At 40.5% G+C, this 22,667-nt stretch overlaps 1 protein-coding gene across 5 annotated transcripts in view; it reads right to left on the bottom strand.

The window, feature by feature from the left end:
- The window catches only part of LOC122550753 (anoctamin-7-like), a 79,732-nt gene extending 57,776 nt beyond the window's left edge, over positions 1–21,956 (bottom strand). For 2 of the 5 annotated variants that reach the window (XM_043691963.2, XM_043691961.2), the window contains exons 1-7: positions 21,575–21,953; positions 20,403–20,471; positions 18,255–18,419; positions 12,793–12,847; positions 12,527–12,586; positions 7,979–8,125; positions 4,851–5,043 (exon numbers count right to left, since the gene is read on the bottom strand). In XM_043691963.2, the coding sequence (XP_043547898.2) occupies positions 4,851–5,043; positions 7,979–8,125; positions 12,527–12,586; positions 12,793–12,847; positions 18,255–18,419; positions 20,403–20,471; positions 21,575–21,832 (947 nt within the window). In that variant the 5' untranslated portion in view covers positions 21,833–21,953. Of the gene's footprint in view, positions 1–4,850; positions 5,044–7,978; positions 8,126–12,526; positions 12,587–12,792; positions 12,848–18,254; positions 18,420–20,402; positions 20,472–21,574 lie in introns of all 5 variants that reach the window. The other 3 variants (XR_006311938.2, XM_087988181.1, XM_043691960.2) reach the window with 3 other exon arrangements.
- Between the last annotated feature and the right edge of the window lie 711 nt (positions 21,957–22,667).

The raw sequence follows: 22,667 nt of genomic DNA, 5'->3' as shown, positions 1-22,667 counted from the left end.
TATAGAAGTTTAAAAAATGATGAGGGGCATGGATAGGATAAATAGACAAAGTCTTTTCCCTGGGTTGGGGAGTTCAGAAGTAGAGGGTATAGGTTTAGGGTGAGAGGGGAAAGATATAAAAGGGACCTAAGGGGCAACTTTTTCACACAGAGAGTAGTCCATGTATGGAATGAGCTGCCAGAGGAAGTGGTGGAGGCTGGTACAATTGCAACATTTACAAGGTATTTGTAAATGAATAGGTATTAGATGAATAGGAAGGGTTTGGAGGGATATGGGCTGGGTGCTGGCAGGTGGGACTAGATTGGGTTGGGATATCTGGTTGGCATGGATGGGTTCGACTGAAGGGTCTGTTTCCGTGCTGTACATCTCTATGAATCTATGACCTCAGACCACTCTCCATGGAACTAGCCATGTGCACTCACATCCACAGACATTGGAATCCAACTTATGGCAGCCTTGAACAACCCTCATGGCATATCTGTGATCCAATTCCAGGATGTTTCTACACTTCAATGCTGCACCTCATGCTGCACCAACAGCTCTCGTTGTCATGCTGAAGTAAGGACACTGTGTGTTCAGGGACATGTACCCAGCTCATGGACTGACCAGGCTGCAACTTCAGGCTGTTTGCTTGCTGTCATAATGCTCACTCAGTCTGAGTCTACTTGAATAATTACAGTCTCCCTGCCTTTCCTTGTCTTATCTTGCTGTTTAGCAGAGATGCAAAGCCTACAAACTTATCATGGTTGTTTGCATGCCTCAGTGAAGGGAGAGGAGCAAAAGGGTCCAGGCATAGTTAACCAAAAGCAGTGTGCAAAACAAGACTAGGACCTTGGGCATTGCTCAGGGTGATCAGAATCAGGGCCATTTCCTCATAAGGGGTGAGGAATTGAATGACAAAGATGCCACCACTTGATTTGATTCTTTTGGCCCTCCACTGAGCTGCATTCCTCATGGAATGAGAGAGGTGCATGCATTGACAAAGATGAAAGTTGTTATCTCAGCTATTACTGTTTGTGCAGGTGGGGTCATGTCTTGAGCAAATGCTTAGGTTTTGCAGAGGGCATGCAGGGTTTGTGATGCTGGAGGTGGGGGTGAGTGTGAGCAGATGAGAGAAGATATTGAGAGATGAATAGAGCATGAGCCTTGATGGAAGGTGGGTTCATTAGCAGAGACAGTAATGTGAGGTGTCAGAGAAAAAGGTGATAGCACCTTACACGGTGGCATCTACACTAGTGAAGTAAAGAAGGTCATTGATCTTCTTCCTAAACTAGTGCACATTCCTAAAGTTGGTTGAGACTACACTGACCCAGGTGACAACCTTGGACCAGGCTGGCATTGTGGCCTCCACTGCTGGTCCTGGGGCAAGAGGACATTCCACATCTGCGTCATCTCATCTACCAGGAACTCCAGATGCCTGTTCACAAAGTGGGATGCCCAGTTGCCCCAGTCTGTCTTGTCTGGTGTCAGAGACCATAGCAGGCAGCTCCAAACTGACAGTGTTCTCTTAGTGCACAACTGGCTTCTAAATATGGTGCAGGCACAAGGGATGCCTGTCTTCCAGTGGATATCTGCTGAGTGGTGAGTTGTTCCAGAAACAACACATGGTAGAATGTGGACAGAATCAGATTTGAGGGCTGTCTTAGAGCTGGGGTACATAGTGAGGCAAGTTTGGTGAGCCTCTTTGGGGCAAAAATCCCTCCAAAGCATTTGACACAATTTGTACTTAGCCAATGAAGGTAAAATTCAGTCATAGGGTTTGCTTTTGCTTGTTTTCCTTCATTTGTGAAAAAAATATATTCAGTTAAAGAATGTCTGGAGCCTTGTATGAATATAACTTAGCAAGCAACCACCTTGTTAAAAAAACAGAAAGATTAAACTTCTGATTTATGAAGTTAGATTTCATTCTGGGGTCTTGTCCAATATTACCATCCAATGGAATCATAACAAGAGTGATGGTCTTGGTGGCTGGTGATATTGTAAAATATATCACACAGATTTTCATCACACAGCTTATCTTCTTTGTTTCTTAACACATCCTTACTCTATTTTCACTCTTTACTCTATGAGACCATACAATGAGATCGTGGCTAATCTAATAACTCAATTTCACTTTTCTGCCTTTTTCCCTTGATTTCCTTACTGTCAAAATCTACCTACATTGTTTAATTAATTTTGACTTCAAATTCCATCATCTGCCATAGTCTCCCAGTGGGTCTCAGAATATAGTCCAATGAGAATACTACTAGACCACTGTCTCTCCTAATTTCGCCTTGGTTAAGGGGCCAAACACCATTTACTGTTTTCCAGGTGTGAGCTCACTTCTGTACTTGATTAACTTCAGCAAGACTTCCCTTTTTTTAAATACATTATTCCCCTTTTTTGAATACTTCATTCCCTTTGACATATATAGATCAATAGTTCATTTACCTTCCCAATTACCTGCTGAACATGTTTTGCTAGTTTTGTTTTGTGATTTACACAAAAGGACACCCAAATCCCATTGTGCTGTAGCTTTCTGCAGTCTTTGAATTACATTAAACTTGAATTTATATTTGAATAATATTCAGTTCCTCCACTCTTCCTGTCAAAATGCAAAACTTCTCATTTTCCAACATTATATTCCATTTGCCAAGTTTTTACCCACTCACATAATCTATCTAAATCCCTCTTTGCTTCATCCTCGCCATTTGCCTTCCCATCTATTTTTGTATCATCTACAAATTTGGCAACAATACATTAATAGACATTGTAAATATTTGTGGCCCCAGTACTGATTCCTGTGGCATTCCACTAGTTTCAGGTTGCTATCCTGAAAATGCTCCACTTACCATAACTCTGTCTTCTATTAGGTAGCCAGTCCTCTTTCTATCTAATTTATTACCTCCAAATCCATGTGCTCTTATCTCATTAAGTAACCTAATGTGTGGTACCTTATCAAAATGCCTTCTAGAAATCCAAGTAGATTACATTAAATGCTTCCCCTTTATCCTGCATGTTATCTCCTCAAAGAATTCTAGTAAATATGTCAGGAATGAATTCTTTCATGAAGCCATGCAGATTGTGTTTGATCATATTATGCATTTCTAAATGCACTCCTATTATAACTTTTATAATAGATTCGAACATTTCCCAATAACAAATGTTAAGCTAACTGGCCTACATTTATATGTTTTACATCTCCTTCCCTTTTTGAATAAAGATGTTGCTTTGGCAGTTTTCCAATCCTCCAGCACTTTTGCACAATTTAAGGATTCTTGCAGGAATTGCTTCCAAAGGTTCCTATCTCTGTAGTTACTTTGTTTAAAATCCTAGGATGCATCCCACCAGGTCCAAGGGACATACCAGTCTTTAGCCCCATTAATTTCATAAGTTACTTTTCTCTAGTGATTGATATTGTATTTATTTCCTCTCTCCTTTTTGCCCCCTGATTTGTTCGTACTTTTGGAATGCTATAGGGGTAATCTACAGTGAAAGCTTATGCAAAGTATTTAGTCAACTCCTCTGCAGTTACCTTTTTCTCATTATTATGTCCCCAATCTCATTCTCTAAGGGGCCTACACTCAGTTTGACTTCTCTCTTCCTTTTTATATATTTAAAGAAGACCTTGGCTGTTTGTCCTGATATTAGTTGCAAGTTTACCCTCAAAGCTTACTTTCTCCTTCCTTTTTTTGTTCATCTTTTGTTGTTTATTTTCCTCAAATCTTCATGTTGGCCACAAATTTTTGTTACAATGCAAATTCTCTTTCAACTTGATGCCATCCTCAACTTCCCCGGCTAATTGTGGCTAGTTTACCCCCTTTCTTGAATTTTTCTTTCTTACTGGAATATATCATTGCTATGAGGAGAAAGTGAGGTCTGCAGATGCTGGAGATCAGAGCTGAAAATGTGTTGCTGGAAAAGCGCAGCAGGTCAGGCAGCATCCAGGGAACAGGAGAATCGACGTTTCGGGCATAAGCCCTTCTTTCAGGGCATAAGCCCTCCTGAAGAAGGGCTTATGCCCGAAACGTCGATTCTCCTGTTCCCTGGATGCTGCCTGACCTGCTGCACTTTTCCAGCAACACATTTATATCATTGCTATGAGCCAAGAACTACTTTCTTGAAAACTATCATTTTTCTCAACCATCCTTGCTGCTAAATTCCTTTCCCAATCCACTCCAGCCAATTCTAAACTCATTCTCTTGTAAGTAGCTTTAATTAAGCTTGTTTCTCTGCGAAGTTCCTACTCTCAGACTGAATGCTAAATTCTACCAGGCTACAGTCACTATTTTCTAGGGCATCTTTTACTCAAAAATTATTATTAAATCTGCCTTTTTACCCATCACCAGATCCAAAATAGCCTGATTCCTGGTTGGATTCACAACACATGGTAGTAGGGAAGTGTCCCAAATATACACTATGAATTATTCCTTGTGGCTACTTCTGTTAACCTGATGATTCCAGTCTTCATGAAAGCTTAAATTGACCCATATTAATATACTGCTCTTTTTTTTAACAATTCTTTTTCTCTGTTCTGCCATACAGCTATAATGAGGGGGCTTATAGACAAGTGTCTTCTTTCCCCTTGTTATTAACTCATTAGTCTCTTTCAAAGAAGATATGTATATGCCACTGCCATTTCTGATAAAGCAGTATTGATCAATAATATAATCATAAGCAGAAGCTCAGCCACAGGCATCACATACATGTTGGTGTAACCCGATGGTCTTTAGGGGTTTAGCAATAGGATAGGTCTTCTCTTAGTCAGACAGCATGAGCTTAGATACAAAATAAATTACCATCTATGCTACCTGTGTTTTTAACCATTATTACAAATTGCTGTTAGAAATTGAGCATGTGAATTACATTACCTGTAATAAAGACCAAATATAAAAACAGCCAAACCGATGAGTGCAGGTGTAATTAAGTGTAGTAAAAGATGTTCCATCACAGCAAAATAAAATGCAATTTTTTCCCCAAAGTAGCTTCTAATCTTCCATAATGGCTGCAATCTGTAGGTTCTGGCCCACAGATTAAGAAGGTCATTCCAATTTTTATGTGGATCTGCCGAAAGTTAACAAGACCTATTACACTTAATGCATATTTGCAATGTAAATGTAAATCAGGCATTACAAGCAGTGAAACAAAAACCATTTTGATTCCTTTACTCCCAATTAAATAAGCCAATGAACATAGATTGCAGAAGGACTTTCTGTTAAGGAGGAGAGATACAATTGTATATGATAATTACAACCATTTCTACTTGAAGTTGCACCCTAGGATTAGTTTTGGTTCTAGATTTGGTTCTTGATAAAAGTGCTGATTCCTGAGGTTTTGTTCAACAAAGGCATTGCCCCAACTAATTTGTTATTTAAATATAGAGACTATCAGAGCTGTCCTGGCCGTATCACCACAAGATTTCTAATATGTTCTCTTCTAACAAGAGTTATGTGTTAGCAATCACAAAGTTTCTCAGAGCAACTCTGAAGAGGTAGGAAATGAAATATTTCAAAACAGGAAAAGGGCAGAAGTGAGAAATTACTGGGGAGTAAACTAGCTGTCGGGGGATAAAACTCAGAATAGCGGGAAAGATTGCAAGATGGACATAGTATTCAAGCATAGGGATAAGTAGGCAGATTGCAAACACTTCTACATGGCGAAGACAAAGCACTTCTCCAGCTGACTCAAACAGTGCCATAAAAGAATATACTGTGCAAGAAAGAAACACTTTTGTGGACACTTTTCACACTGTATTAATCAGGACAGTTAATAAGAATACAAAGATGTACAACATCTTTATAATGCATGAGAAGAGGCTGCTAATTATTGGCAAGTGGATTCTGATTTGGAAAGACCACGCAGCATGCATCAGTTAAACGATGTCTGACAGTTAACTGCCAAGCTTTGTTTAAATTTAAACCAACTAGGTTGACTGACTGATTAAGGCATAGCTCTGAGAAATGAAGCAGAAATGCCTATTTTGTTCAGTTGCAACAAGCGTGGCATGTGCATTTTTCTTTTGCTTGCAAAGAAGAGAGCTTTGTATTTTAATGTATGTAGCACAAGTGTGGGCGGCACGGTGGCACAGTGGTTAGCACTGCTGCCTCGCAGCGCCAGAGACCCGGGTTCAATTCCCGACTCAGGCGACTGACTGTGTGGAGTTTACACGTTCTCCCCGTGTCTGCGTGGGTTTCCTCCGGGTGCTCCGGTTTCCTCCCACAGTCCAAAGATGTGCAGGGTCAGGTGAATTGGCCATACTAAATTGCCCGTAGTGTTAGATAAGGGGTAAATGTAGGGGTATGGGTGGGTTTCGCTTCGGCGGGTCGGTGTGGACTTGTTGGGCCGAAGGGCCTGTTTCCACACTGTAATCTAATCTAATATTATGAACCAGACTGACAATTGTAATTCGATTGTCTGCATAACACTCACAATTATTTAGTAAATTTTTTTTAGATTACTTACAGTGTGGAAATAGGCCCTTCGGCCCAACAAATTCACACCGACCCTCCGAACAGCAACCCACCCAGACCCATTCCCCTACAATTACTCCTTCACCTAACAATACTGGCAATTTAGCATGGACAATTCACCTAACCTGCACATTCTTTTGGACTGTGGGAGGAAACTGGAGCACCTGGAGGAAACCCACGCAGACACGGGGAGAATGTGCAAACTCCACACAGACAGTTGCCTGACGCGGGAATTGAACTGGGTCTCTGGCGCTGTGAGGCAGCAGTGCGAACCACTATGCCACCATGCCGCCCACAAAATCATTATGTCTCACCTAAGACTGGACATTGCTTGCAAAGCTCTAAACAGTCTCACAGTTGGTTTTAACTCAGCTTCAACATAGTTTATCTTTTCTTTTCACAATACTCAAGGTTTGCAGTACGAAATGACTAAATGCATTAACATTAATGATCCAGTCCTTTTTGCATCCTTTTGCATGGTGGGTTTTCTGAGGCTAGGGAGCCCTGGGCATCAATATTTTTTTAAAAATTAGACCACTGTTAAGATGAAGGCATATAACCTTCTTAAAAGGTTTCAACAACTGACCATTGAACATTGGTGGGCCTCTTGCTCCTCGTTCCATGTCCACTCAAACTGGAATTGATGTGTTTGAGGTGAGTTGGAATTCTGCTTCAGACATTAAATGTTTTTAGCCTCTTACCTAATGAAAACCCTCACATCTGGGATTTGAAATGACCACCCAGGGAGTTTGTGTTACAAACTGAGGCAAAAACTGATGTCTGTTTTTTTCAGACAGAAGATAGCATGTGATTCTATGGTTGTATTATATTCTGTAACCAGTCAGAACATTAGAAACAGAAAGATTAGTATATTCCAGTAAGTTGGGGGCAGTTTAAACTTAAAACAAGCTTCCTGCATTTGAACTGAAGAGATGTTCAATTTCAAAACATCCAAACAAAATCCATGTGAGGATCTGCAGATATGCATCACTTATATGTTTACAGTGACTGATGTGCAAAATATAAGCTAAGCCAGAGACTAAACTCTAAAAAATAACAAAAACTGCTGCAGAAACTCAGCAGGTCTGGCAGCATCTGAAGAGAGAAAAACAGAGTTAACGTTTCAAATTCAGTTATCATTGTTTAAAATTTTGTGATGCTGAGCAAAGATTAAAGTTGCTAATATGGAATCTTGCACCTATTATTAACTGATAACTTGTATTTATATCGTACCTTTAACATAAGAAACTATGGAACTAAAGTGCTTCACAAAAATGTATATAGGTAAAATTTGCCACTAAGCCAAATAAACAGACTTCTAGACACCTGACGAAATTTACAATCAATGAAGTAGATTTTAAAGATTGCTTTAAAAAATGAGAGAGAGAGGGAGAGAGATGGAAAATACTAGATAAGGCATAAACCACAATCTTGTATCAACTAGTTACTTGAATATCTGATATAATATCCAGTCTCACCAATATTCATCTGTGGCTAGTCACATTGGTCATGAGGCTTGCACCACTTACCACCATTTATTGTTTTCTGTGTTTTTAGTGTTTTCTCTTCACATATGGGCCCTTCATGTAGTGTGAAGGCTGATGTAAATGCTTTCTTCATTAACAAGTATTGTAAAGTGGAAATACTGTCTTTCTCTCCTCTTACTTTCTCAGTATCTGTTTGTCAGAAATAACAATGTGTTTTATTAATAATAATAATAATAATAATGAAAAACTTTGTCCAAATATAAATCTCTACATAATCAATACTGAGTTCAATGTTATTCAAAAATTATGTGAGCTGTGAGGCATAGTGGATAGCTAGCCTGTCTCTGAGCCAGAGGGTCTGGTTTCAAGCCTCATTCAAGGACTTTGATGGCTGTGGAAGACAGGTTCACATATAACGTGGTCACACAGGTTGAGCATAAATGGTAAATTCTTCCAATGTATACCACTGGCAGGTGATAAAAGTGGGAAGGATTTCTGGTCATCCCAGATAAAAGTATGCTCCTGTCTTAGGCTCCCTCTTAATTACTACCTTATCCTCTTTCTACTGTGTTGGATGTGCAAGCTGCTTATGGTGTGACCCTTCCTGACCCTGCCCCTTCTCTGATCCAGGCCTTTCCCTTCTGAATTTCTGTTTTCAGCCACCCAAGAACTGTCAGTTTCGTAGCAACAGTGATATCGAAAAGAGAGGAAAGAAAACCATATCTCTGATGATGAAGCATTGTTACTTGCTCTGACACTCACAGCCATAAGCTCCAACACTAACATTATATGCTCATTAGATAATATCGAAGTATTGGCGTCTGCATTGCACTCTGTCTGTACCAGGACCTGGATGGACATCAGTAACATGGGGGAGAAAGGGCAATTTTTGGTTATGTCACTGGAGGATGAGGTCAAAGACAAGTTCTTCTGCAGAAGATTCCGATAAGAACTTAAAAGATCCAGCATATAGCGATATGCTGATGAACAGGAGGAAAAAGAACATTATCTTTACTTAAGTACAGCTATTGAGTAGGTGTGAAAGGAACTATTCCAAAATGACGGAGAGTTGATGTTTCGGGCCTGATGAAGGTCTTATACCCGAAACAATGATTCTCCTGCTTCTGCTCCTTGGATGCTGCCTGCCCGGCTGTGCTTTTCCAGTACCACTCTCTTCGACTCTGATCTCCAGCATCTGCAGTCCTCACTTTCTCTCTATTCCAAAATGATGTCAGATCAAGTGGAACTAGAGCTTGGGTCTGTAGGGCTCCTGATAAAATGTTCTGTCTTACTATCCTCTATATCTAGTTTTGTTTAATAAAGCCCCTGTTGCTGTGAACTCACAAGAGTGTAGATTTCTTATTATTACATGGTGGCAAGTGAGGCCAAACCCTCTGACCTAGAGGGAGACAGGAAGAGCCGAAAATGAATACGAGTGATGGCAAAGCTCAAGACCACTCAGAGGGTGGGGAAAAGCCCAAAGTGAAGGAAAGCAGCAGTATAAGTTGGCAAACAATGGATTTAGAGGTTCATCTAGACATTGGCCTGCAGAATTGAAAGTCCCTCAGAAAGTTGAAAAGCACAAGAGAAGAACCACAGTTAACTAAAAGGGGAAATTAACCAGCAACAGTGATTAAGTCCTGATGAGTGCAAGGCAAATAGCTTCAACATAACATATCTATTTTTTCAGCAATACTCCAGTTCTGTAGTACCAAATGATGATTAATATTATTAATTACTTTAAATTCCTCACTTTTATGAGACTTGTTGACCCTGTAATTTCTCGCACATTCTTTCATATTCTACAGTGAAGTCATAGAGTCACAGAGATGTACAGCATGGATACAGACCCTTCGGTCCAACCCATCCATGCTGACCAGATATCCCAACCCAATCTAGTCCCACCTGCCAGCACCCGGCCCATATCCCTCCAAACCCTTCCTATTCATATACCCATCCAAATGCCTCTTAAATGATGCAATTGTACCAGCCTCCACCACATCCTCTGGCAGCTCATTCCATACCCGTATCACTCTGTGTGAAAATGTTGCCCCTTAGGTCTCTAGTCAAAAACAAAATAATTCATTAACACCTTTGCCATTGTTATTTCCCATTTAAAATCCCTTTCCCATCACTAAGGGATCCATTTTTACTAACCATTAATAAAAACAAAATATTGTGGGTGCTGGAAATTTGAAATAAGAAACAGACATTGCTAGAGAAACTCAGCAGGTCTGGCAGAAGTAGAGTGAATGTTTCCACTTCCGAAGAAGAGCAACAGGAGTTTAAATATCAACACTGTTTTCTCTCCACAGATGCTAGGAGAAAGTAAGGACTGCAGATGCTGGAGATCAGAGTTGAAAAGTATGGTGCTAGAAAAGCACAGCTGGTCAGGCAGCATCAGAGGAGCAGGAGAGTCGTCATTCCTGATGAAGAGCTCATGCTCGAAACGTCGACTCTCCTGCTCCTCAGGTGCTGCCTGACCGGCTGTGCTTTCCCAGCATCACATTTTTCAACTTTCCACCAATGCTGTGCTTCTCCAGCAATCTCTGTTTTGTTTTTAGTTTACTAACTTCTCCCTTTTTTATTTTTCTGTGAATGGCATTTAAATCTGTTTTTATATTTCCTGATCTTTGTTACTTCTTAGCTCTTCCTCTACACATTTGACATCCTGATTTTCTGTGCTAAGGTGCTTTCTCCCTGTTGCCTTCACCTTGTCATTTATCATCAGGGCCACACCTCCTTCTTTTTAACATGTCTAACTCTTCTATAAGCTATACCCTGGAATATTTAGTTCACAACGACACCTCATTTATAGCTACAATATCAAACACATTGATATCTATTTGAGTCATTAATTCAACTATCTTGTAATATTTTGTGCATTCAGGAACAGCCCCTTTAATTTTAATGCTTTACTTCACAAAGGTGGTTAAAAGTCACACAACACCAGGTTATAGTCCAACAGGTTTATTTGGAAACACTAGTTTTCGCAGCACTACTCCTTCATCTGGTAGCTTCTAAAGCTAGTGCTTCCAAATAAACCTGTTGGACTATAACCTGGTGTTGTGTGATTTTTAACTTTGTCCACCCCAGTCCAACACCAGCACCTCCACATCATGGCTTCATAGATGTGACCTTAGGTGATATCCATATATTATCTTTGCTAAATTTCCTGCCCCTTCATGTCAAAATTTCCTTGATTTTATTCAAATCACTACTTTGATTTTTCTTCTCATATTCATATGTTCACGTATCCTTGTGTGAACATTCTTACTTATTATTTTAACGCTCCATCTATCACTCAAGATATTAAATTCATTAGCACTCTGGTCCTCGCCCTGTTTAAGTAGAGACCATCCGAAATGAACAGTTCCCGGTTTCCCCACTAATGGTGCCAGATGCCCATGAATTGAAACCTCTGCCAGCCACACCATCTTTAAGCCATTTATAGACTAAGATTGATGAATGACAATATTTTTGTGCCAGATTTATATGTGATACCATCCTGACACTTTGCTGACACTTGACAGTAGATTGATGAAGTGGTAATTGGTCAAATTAGGCTTCCTGCATTTTGTAGAAAGAACATATCTGGGGAACTTGTAATTTTGGGGTAGATGTCAATGTGGTAGCTGCACTGGAAAGATTGACTAGGGCTACAGCTAGTTCTGGGTCACAAATCTTCAATATTTCAGCTGGGAGTTTGTCAGAGCCAGGACATCCAGTGTGCTCAGCCATTTCTAGAAACCATAAGGAGTGAATTGAACTGGCTGATCACTGATGTTTAGAATGATGACCACCACAGGAAGAGATTGAGATGGGTCATGGCTGAAAATGGGTGTAAATGCTTCAGCATTGTGTTTTGTACCGATGTGATAACCACCCTCATGCTTTGAGGTTGAAATGTCTGTTAATGCCCCACCCCCCCCACCCCACCTTCTCCTGTTGGTTGCTTAACTTTTCACCACCATTTACAACTGGATGCAGCAGGGTTACAAAGCATAGATCTGATCCATTGCATTGGATCCATTAGTTAAATCTATAACATTCTGTCTCTGCTGCTTGCACACATGTAATGCTGTATTTTAGCTTCACAAGGTTGGTACCACATGAGGGCTATGCCACATGCTGCTCCTGCCATATTCTCCTATACCCTTTATTGAGCCAGAGTTGCTATCTTGCTTGGTTGAGAGGGATGTGCAGGCCATGACATACAGATTGTGATGATTTGCACAAGTGCTGTAGTTGCTGGCATACTGTAGCTCATGAGTGTCCAGTTTTGAGCTGCCAAATCAGTCTGAACCTAATCATTTAGCATGGTAGTAATGTTACCCAAGTCAATACAAGGTGCCCTCAGTATGAAATTACGATTTCATCTTCATGAGAACTGTGCAATTGTCACTATTGTAAATACTCTCATGGACAGATGCATCTACAGCAGACAGGTTAGTGAGAATGAAGGGTTTTTCCCTTGCAATGGTACTCTCACCACCTGCCAGAGGCTGTATCAGACTACTTCAAACAAAACAAAGAAAGTTAGTTTAATGAATTGGGATAGTATGTCCCTCACTTGTCAGAATGACATACCTTTATCTTCAGAACTTTGCCAAAGTAAACACATTTCTGTTCCTTCATTAGGTTCTCCAACTATAAGGACATGATAACAGGTACAGCAAACAGGATATGATAAGTTTATTAAATATAAAATATTAAAACATCATTCAAGTATTGCAAAGCATCAAAACAGTGATAAGCTCTTTGATGGAGCACAAATTGTAATAATACAAGGAAAGCAAAAAATACTTCCAGAACAGAAAAACTGAAGCTGTAAATTGATGATTCCCTAAATTTACCTTTCTCCTGTTGTTTATCATTGGGTGTTTGGATTCCATTCAGAATGTGATGAACCTAAAACAAACAGAATTTGATGTATTTACTTTTTATAAAGAATGTTTTTGTCAGTGTATAATCATCTCAGTATTTTTGTTATACCTGTCTCTTATGCAGATATGGAACTATTAGATTGGAGGACTCACTAAATTGATATATTACTACTGCATACTTTCCATCATGCTTCAATTAAAGTGTAGTAATGAGTAAAAGATTCAAATTAAATCTATTATTGAAATTCTATGAAGTAGTGCAGGTATTCCCTTATCTCAACAGAATAATTAAGTAATTCACACAATCTCTCCTAAGACACAACACCTAAGTACTTGGCGAAAAGAAACTAAATCTGATTTCAGATTATGTAGACATACCCAGGAAAGGTTTTGATGATTTATTTATTTCAATCAGCACAACTTCATGACAAACCCAGGGATGGTGATGATTCCAATCGAATGACTATGTCAGGCTGTTGATTGACTACTCCTTGGGAGAACTTTCTCAGTTGTGGTACAAGCCACCACATATTAATGAGGAAGACCCTACATCATCAACAGAGTACTGTTCTAAAGCCGTAGAGCTCTAAACACAGCAAAAGGTGTTTAAAATCATTGTGACCCCACCAGTCAAACCTAACTATACTAAGGGCAGCACAGTGGCTTAGTAGTCAGCACTGCTGCCTCACAGTGCTAGGGTCCTGAGTTCAATTCCAGCCTTGGGCAGCTGTCTATGTGGAGTTTGCACACTCTCCCTGTGTCTGTGTGGGTTTCCTCCCACAATCCGAGGATGTGCAGGTTAGGCGAATTGGCCATGCTAAATTGCCCATAGTTGCAGATTCCCAACACTGTCTGAGTAAAAATGTTTTCCTCAGATCTCCTTTAAACATTCTGCCCATTACATTAAATCTATGCCTCCTGGTCATTGATCAAGGAGAAAAAATCCTTCTTGTCTATCCTATATGTGCCCCATCAATTTTACTTAACTCAGTTACGTCCTCTCTCAAACTCCTCTGCTGTAAGGAAAATAGCCCAAGTCTGTCCAATCTCTTTGTGACTAAAACGCTCCAGCATAGGCAACATCTTGGTAAATCTGTTTGCACTCTCTCCAGTGACTATCACAGCCCTCCAAAAATGAAGATTCCACACTACACAATTCTCTAGCTGTGGTCTAACCAACATCTTACACAGTTCTAGCATAAAGCCCCTGTTCTTAAACTCTATGTCTTGACTGATAAAGGCCAGTATACCATAGTCTTCTTAGCCATTTTATCCACCTGTCCTATTACATAAAGGTGGATATGCACACTAAAATCTCCGATCCTCAGGACTTCCCAGGGTCCTACCATTTACCATGGATTCCCTTACTTGTCTGTCCTACCCTCATTCATTTATCTAGATTGAATTTTTTTGCCACTGATCAGCCCACCTGACCAGCCCACCCTATATCCTCTTGTAATCTAAAGCTGTCCTCCTCATTTTTTACCACCCCATCAATTCTTGTATTATCTGTGCACTTACTGATCAACGATTCTACATTCAAATGTAAATTATTTATTTAAACCTCAAACAACAAGGGGTCCAAGATTAACCTCTGTGGGACACCACTGGCCACAGACTTCCATTCGGAAAATGCCCCTCAACCACCATTCTTTGCTTTCTGTCACTCAGCCGATTGTGGATCCAATTTGTCAAATTACCCTGAATTTCATACGTTCTTGTCTTTGCTATCAGTCTGCCATGTGGGACCTTACCAAAAGCCTTGCTAAAGCCCAAGGAGACTATGTCAAAGGCATTGCCCTCATCTATACACCTGGTCTCAACTTTGAAAAATTCAATCAAGCTGGTCAGACCTGACGTCCCCTTAACAAATCCACACTGACTGTTCTTGATTAATCCTTACCTCTCCAAATGCAAATTAATTCTGTCCCTCAGAATTGCTTCCAATATTTATCCTTTCAGAGTCTTGGTCTATGCCATGTGATCTGTCTGGTTTTGTTCCTTTTTTCAGACCCTGTACTTGTTAGATAATTCTGGGTGGCTTGCTAGATCATTTCGGAGGGATTTAAGAGTCAACCACATTGCTGTGGATCTGGAACCATGTCGGCCAAATTGGCAGACCTTCCCTTCCTAAATGATATTAGTAAACCAGGTAGGTTTCTACAACAATCAGCAATAATTTCATGGTGATCATTAAACTATTTCTAAACTAATCTAGATTTATTAATTAAATTCAAATTTCACTATTTTCTATGGTGGGATTTGAGTCCATGTCCCCATGTTGCTGGATTACTAGTCGAGTGAGAATTTCACTCTACCCCTTAAATAATCTGATTCCATGTCCATGTTTCTCTCCCACTTTTAATTTATCTCCTTCTATCCACTGCTTAAAGGAATCAAAGACTTCCCAATGTATTGAATGTGAGCAGATCATTATTATGAATGTTAGGTTTTATAAGATGATTATACCTTGGACTGTCATGTTATTTGAGGACAAAATGGAATAATGAAAAGGGTTACATGACCTACAGTGAGCTCTGTTTGACAAAAAAGTCAACAACATGTAGAAACAAAAGGCAGAAGAAGTAAACATTCTTGTTATTGCAGACTGTCTCATAAACTTTGAACAGCAACAGAAAGAGAAATAAAGCAAGAAAAGTGAAACATGGAACAATCTGCAGAAGGAAAAGAATATACAATGTTAGCTACTTGGCAGAAAGCTGCGGGAAACTAAGGAACTAGCAGAAGAGAAGGAACCCACAGCAATTTAAGAACAGTGGAAGATTCACTCTTTTGTGGCCAGGAGAAGTAATCACCATAGTGGTCTTCACTACTAAAAGAAATTCTCAGAATGTTGAGGGAGAGGAACTTTGATTAACATAGGACATTAATACTCAGTGAAATGTGGAGGAGTGAATCCACTAGAAGCTGGGATGACTATGTACTATTTCCTGTAAGGACCATGATCATGGATAAAGTATGTTGCAATGTAGTTGTATGTTGCATTAAGACAAGTAGTTATATTTTACATTATCCAGGACATCAGTTATCTATTAAGGAACATTTAATCAATGCCCTCAGTTCTAGATTCTCCCACAAGAGGAAACATTCTTTCCACATCCACCCTGCCAGACTCTCTCTTGATTTTATATGTTTCAATCAAAGCACCCCATGCTCTTCAAATGTCCAGTAGATGCGGCTGAACAGGCTGAATCATAACCAGCCTACCTTTGGGTGCATGGGGCAGGATGTTCCCAAAACTAGTACCACCCAGATTTCAGAATTTGATTCCCTTATATTTCTTCTCTACTGCCACTCTGTGTCATCATTATGATATTTGAACTAAAGCATTATTCAACTTAATGGATTAAGTTATTGTCTTCTGAGTGATTGATAGCAAGCTTCTACCAGTATATAGTTTTAATGTTTCATGCTGCAAGGAGAGCTTTAGATTTTCTTAGATGTATTTTCTCTGGCCTACTCTGTAATATTGGCCACTTAAGAGTTGAGGAAAAATGGCCTGATTGGAGAGATAATTATTAACCATCCTGGCAGTGTTTACTTGTCATAATCGATTTTGCAAAGTTTTTTCGGAATGCTTATGGAGCTGGACACTAGGTAACACTGGGTTCCCATTGAACCTGGAAGAGACAGCAAAGGCAATGCAGATGGAGTTTATCTAGTGCTGTAAGTATCACAGAGACACAGTTCACGTCTATCTGAAATGCAGAAACATGATGACAACAACTGCTCTGTACACCAAAAATTTCATTTCAATTCAACATTTTCTTCCCAATGTATTCCATTACCACCTTTATCCATCCTTTCATCCAAGCTAGTGAATCCATATTCATACCTCTTCTTAACCTTGCTATCTCACTAGCATTGCTCCTGTCATCATGCCAATCACGTAAGGCTAATTTTAATCACTCTCTTATGTCATGCTCCTCCACAGTGCCCTCCCATACTGAGTTCTTTCTTTTGCATTTGTCCCTGGAAATATCATTCTCCCAAAATAGTTGCACTTCCAAAATTCCAATTTTGTAGCTGGTGGCACTTCATTCACAATAAGGCTCTATCAGTTCCCAATCACCTTAACCACATCCTCACCTCAGCTGTTGATATCATAGTCCCCATTAAAAACATTCATCCCTAGCACTCTAACTGTTTCCCCAATATAACCCCCATACCTGCCATCTAAGGGATGCAGATTTGGCCAGATATGACAAGCAACAGAGTTAACCATTCAGTGCCCAATCTGTTTGGATCACAAACACCATTAGCACAATTCCTGTCTGACCACAATTAGTTACTATTCCAGAATCATCCCAGAATGTGAAGATAATCCCAACTTCTCACTCGTCTCCTCTAGTTTCCAAGTACAAGTAAGATGATTTCATTGACTTCATTGTCAATATGTGAGAATATTTAATCAGTTGGCTCTGCTGCATTTCACCTTCCCCGGCATCCCCCACTCCTCTAGTCTTCCAGCAGGAAAAATGAAGGTTTGTGCTGTATTGGAGAAAAGGAATGATCTGGTGGGAATTGCTAGAAACTACATCAAGAAATTCACATTGTCCAGTGTCCCACCAATCAAAATGTCCAATACCCCAGTGTGAGAAGCTTCAACTAACTACTATGAGGTTTGTTAACATGCACATACATGGCAACTAGGAGAAAGTGAGGACATTAGGTGCATTAGATGCATTACTCAGAGGAAAATGGGTCTGGGTGGGTTACTCTTTGGAGGGTCGATGTGGACTTGTTGGGCCAAAGGGCCTGCTTCCACACTGTAGGGAATCTAATCTAAATCTAATCAGGACTGCAGTTGCTGGAGATCAGAGTGGAAAAGTGTGGTGCTGAAAAGGCACATACGTTTTGAGCATGAGTAATGTCCTTGGTTACATGTGAACTTGCATTAGATGTTTCTTCCTGATAAAGAGCTCATGCTCAAAACGTCGACTCTCCTGCTCCTCGGATGCTGCCTGACCGGCTGTGCCTTTTCAGCACCACACTATTCGGTGTACATGGCAAATACTTATAATCACATTTTTAGATTTCTGAGAGCTATATGCTAACAGGCAAGTAATAGAAGGTAGAACAAAGAATCATGTTGGCACTTTTTGTTTGTTTTAGCTAAAACAAATTAGTGCTTTCCTAAAACTACAATTGTACATGTTTGTGGTCTTGCACTGTAACTGTAGCAGTATTATAATGAGTTAACTCCCTCAAGATGCTATAAAGCTCTCTCTGCTTTGCCCTTAACAAGCGTTAATTGGTTTGTCCTCTACTAACCAGCATTTTTGATTTGGTGTCACCACCGGTAGTATTACTCCAGAATGTTTTTGGAGCGAGGAGGGCAGAGTTATTATTGTATAAACAAATGAGTTCAAATTAGGACAATGCTTATCACACCAAAGAATGCAATTTACAATTAGAGATCTCACGGCAGGACGAAAAAATGTGGCCTCTTTGTCAATTCCTTTGAACAGGTGTCGTTTCTCATGTCTGTAAGGTGCACTGTAATAGTCTTCTTCCTTATCTGTCTCAAGATAGTTTTGCACTTTTGACACATACGTTCTGCGAAAGTCATCAATCTGAAATGGCAAACATGAAGCAACATTTCAAATTACAATAATGAATTTGCTTTTTGAATATCTAGGATTTGCCTGAAAGTAGGAGAAAATGAGGACTGCAGATGCTGGAGATCAGAGTCAAAAAGTGAAGCGCTGGGAAAGCACAGCAGGTCAGGCAGCATCAGAGGAGCTGGATGCTTTCTCAGCGCCACAGGTTTTAACTCTTGCCTGAAAGTAGTTCATTTTGTAATGGGTACATGTGTAACTGCTGAAAGGAACCTGGTAAAATCTCAGATATGTGGGCAGAGCAAGTGGAGAGTCATTGATTTATGTTACCACAAGCTTTTGAGTTCCAGCATTGCCTGGTTACCTTAACCTTAACCAACTCTCAGACTCAACATTGTTGACATTCTAAACACAGGCTTTGACTAACAGGTAGTTGTTGTTTACAATTTGTAATTGATACTGGAAAGAATGCAAAGGAGAGTTACCAGGCTGTTGCCTGGATTTCAGCATGTTAGTTAAAAAGAGAGGCTGAACTTGCATGCTCTTTTCTTTGGAGCAGAACAGGCTGTGGTGGGGGAGGGGGGGGGGGGGGGTGAAGCTGACTGAGGTGTACAAGATTATAAGGGACATGGATTAGATCGGTAGGAAACAGCTGTCCCCCTTAATTGAAGGGTCAATAGCAAGGGGGCACAATATTAAAGGTGAAAGGCAGGAGATTTAGAGCGGATGTGAGGAAACATTATTTTCGACTCAGAGAGTGGTTGGAATCTGGAATGCGATGCTTGGGAGGGGAGTTGCGCCGGGACATCTCACAAACTTTTCAAAGTACGTAGATGAACACTTGAAATATCATAACATTCAATGCTATGCTCCAAACGCTGGAAAGTGGGATTTTACAGCCCAGACTGGATCGGTGGAACGGCCTCTTTTGTGCTCTTTGATCTTATGACACTGTGAAATATGCAAAAGGCACCTTACAGCAATAAGGCTCAACCTTCCGCCATGAATGTGCCACCAGCGACCTTGCCTGAAACCCCTGGTCCCACCATGATCAAAAGAAAACTTGACATTTTCTACGGACAGTATTTTTACGTGTCCAGGACATGCATTTTAGTACAGGTGCTTCTGCAATAACACGCATTTGGTTAAGGCGAAATCGCTGTAACGCGATTGAGGAATTGGGGACGCTGTTTCTGAAGAGCGGATTTTTAAAACGTGTGTTGGCTGTAACGTAATTACAAGGCCAACACTTTCAGCACTGTTTCTAAACCGGGATTTTCCCTTAACACCGGGAACTCGCCGGAATGCAACCATCGAGTTATATAAGAACTGACTTGATTGGATGAACCATGAGTGGAAATGTTTAAGAACATTAAAAATTGTATTGGTTTTGCTGAGTATAAAAGTTTCAATGCTCATCTGTGAAATAAACAAAAAAAATGATTTAGTCATTAGTGAGAACGCCACGACTGCATACCAAATGTAGGGGTAATGCTTTAAAAAGCGACTCGAAAAGCTGCTTCAAGTTGGACTAGGCAAAGGTGAGGACTGCAGATGCTGGAAATCAGAGTCTAGATTAGAGTGGTGCTGGAAAAACACAGCAGGTCAGCCAGCATCATAGAACATAGAACAATACAGCGCAGAACAGGCCCTTCGGCAGCATCCTTCGGGCTTTTGCCCGAAACTTCGATTTTCCTGCTTCTCGGATGCTGCCTGACCTACTGTGCTTTTCCAGGACCGCTCTAACCTAGACTCTGCTTCAAGTTGGAGACAGTTATTTACTTTTACAGTTGTCATGTAGACACAGCAAGGACGTGAGATGAATGATGGTGTGGTGAGTGAAGCATTAGCACGGACAACATAAGTATGATGAAGATCAGAGGAAGGATTTGAAAAGCTATTGGAGAAACTCAGCAGATATGGCACCATAATGAAGCCTAAGGCATATTTAAAACATATTCCCTCTCCCTCGGAATCCTGGGGATGAAAGCCACCTACCGTTCTCAGGACTTTTACTCTCCGGATTAATCCACGGTCCAAATTATCCCCACTGTTCCTTCTCGACACCTAGGTAACATATGTACAAACGGTTACTATTTTAACTACTCTCTAAGTATTTTCTGTTACCGATTTTTTCACAATTAGTTTTGAAACAGTGCAACCCACCTAGCAACAACCTTAGCGCCTCCCAACACTGTATTCGAAGACACCTTGCCCCTTTTAGTTTTCTGCCGAGGGGACTGAGAAATACCACCCCGTCATCACATTCGGGACCAGTGGGTGGGGAATGGGGCCAGGTGCATTGTCCAGCACATCTGGGCACCATTCACCGAAAGATGGTATTCCCTGATTCGGGAAGAGGAAACAGCTGCTGATTGGAGGTCTCCAGTGAGCCTTCATGGAAGCGATTGTCAGGTGGAGACAACATTGACTCAGTGATGCCTTCCACTGTCAAATAGCTTGCCGAGAACACTCACTTATTTGCGTAACTTTATCAGATACAAAGAAATCAGCTTCCTATTTACTGTTCAATAATTAAACTGATTTGTTAAATTCTATTAATAGCAACATTGTAGACTTTAGTACTTAAAAAAAACATTTTTGCTTAATTTATTTTTTTCATTTATGACACGTTCTTTTTTCCCCAAGGTTATGGTTTGTAGTCTTTATGGTCTGCCAATTGGATTAGGTAACTACTAAGCAGGCTCTGATCAATAAATCAGGTTTAGGAAGATCTTACGGACTGTGCTTATGCTTTCTAAGTGCTTCGTCTGGAGTGAGATGGGTTTTGATAACATGAACCGTATGACATGCCTAGACAATGCCCTTTAGAAAAAGAAAGCCTTTTCCCACAATATTCCTCGGAAAGATCTTTCGCAACGACTGAATATCACTACAAATAAAATCATACACATCATTGCAAGAAATAAAGTTCCGTGTGGCAAGAGTTTAAAGTCCAGTGATGCGCGCTATGAATGTCGCTGTCCGTGTAAACAACACACCTTTTATTTACAATAAGTAAATAAATTATAAATTCTAATCAGATAATGTGTGTCCTTCTGAGAATGCCTGTGCTGTTTTCTGTGTGAAAGCAACAGAATTTTTTTGGGACTGGATCACCCAGAAGGTGAATCGTTTTATAACAAAAAAAAACTTTTTGATGTTCTTACCGCCAACGGCATCTTCAATTTCATTTCCTCCGCTGCATGGCTAAGGATCTCAAACGGAGCGTTGATTTTAATGATCTGAGTTTTGGCTCTCTGCCCCTCACTGTCTTGTGTGCAAGTCCCAGGAGGATCCAGGACAAGTCCAGTCTGTTCCACCTTGTTCAGGAAGTCCGATCTCTGCCCTGTGTAAAGCTGGGCATTCTCATCCTCCTCGTACACCAGCACATAGTCAGGCACCTGCAGCTCCTCTGCCCTTCCCATTCTCCACAACTATATCGTGGGGGTGACCTTCCGGATACAACACTTTGCATAAACGTCAACAGGTAGCCGAGGAGAGAGGACGGCGTTCTTCGCGGCCGCACATGCGCAGGACTCTTATCTTGCCAAACATATCCTGCGTGGATTAGGGCAAACGGGTAAGGGTAATCTACATTTGCAAAGGTTTCTGATAACAACTATCGTTCAGCACTATGTCACAAATATCCATTGCCTCGAGCTCAAGTCTTCAAACCCCAGGGCTCCTAAATCCCAGGATTTAGTGTCCTACTGCTGCTGAACCTTAAAGCTCTTCTCTCAGTCACTTTTCTTTCCAATTCTGTTCACTCAACTACCTACCTCCACCCTGGCAGATGATGTGCATTATTTTGCTATGTATAGTGGGCTCTAAGGCACCAGTCAGACCACACTTACAATCTGTTCTCAGTTCTGGTCCCCTGTCCAAGTACTGATACTGGAGACAGTCTAATTCTGGTTAATTCTAGACATGGTGTGATTTTCTTATGAGAAGAGGTTAAATAGGTTGGACTTGTACCCATTGGAATTTAGAAGAATAAGGAGAGACCTTATGGAAACATGATTTGGAGATGCGAGTGTTGGACTGGGCTGTACAAAGTTAAAAATCACACAACACCTGGTTAGAGTCCAACAGGTTTATTTGGAAGCACTAGCTTTCAGAGCGCTGCTCCTTCATCAGGTAGTTGTGGAGAATAAGATTGTAAGACACAGAATTTATAGCGAAAGTTTACAGTGTGATGTAACTGAAATTACATATTGAAAAAGACCTGGATTGTTTGTTAAGTCTCTCATCTTTTAGAAT

Source organism: Chiloscyllium plagiosum, unplaced genomic scaffold (assembly GCF_037043375.1).
Source record: "Chiloscyllium plagiosum isolate Xiang-an unplaced genomic scaffold, Cpla_swu_hap1 HiC_scaffold_6, whole genome shotgun sequence".
Taxonomy (NCBI): Eukaryota; Metazoa; Chordata; class Chondrichthyes; order Orectolobiformes; family Hemiscylliidae; genus Chiloscyllium; species Chiloscyllium plagiosum.
This window is presented reverse-complemented; position numbering and strand designations above follow the sequence as displayed.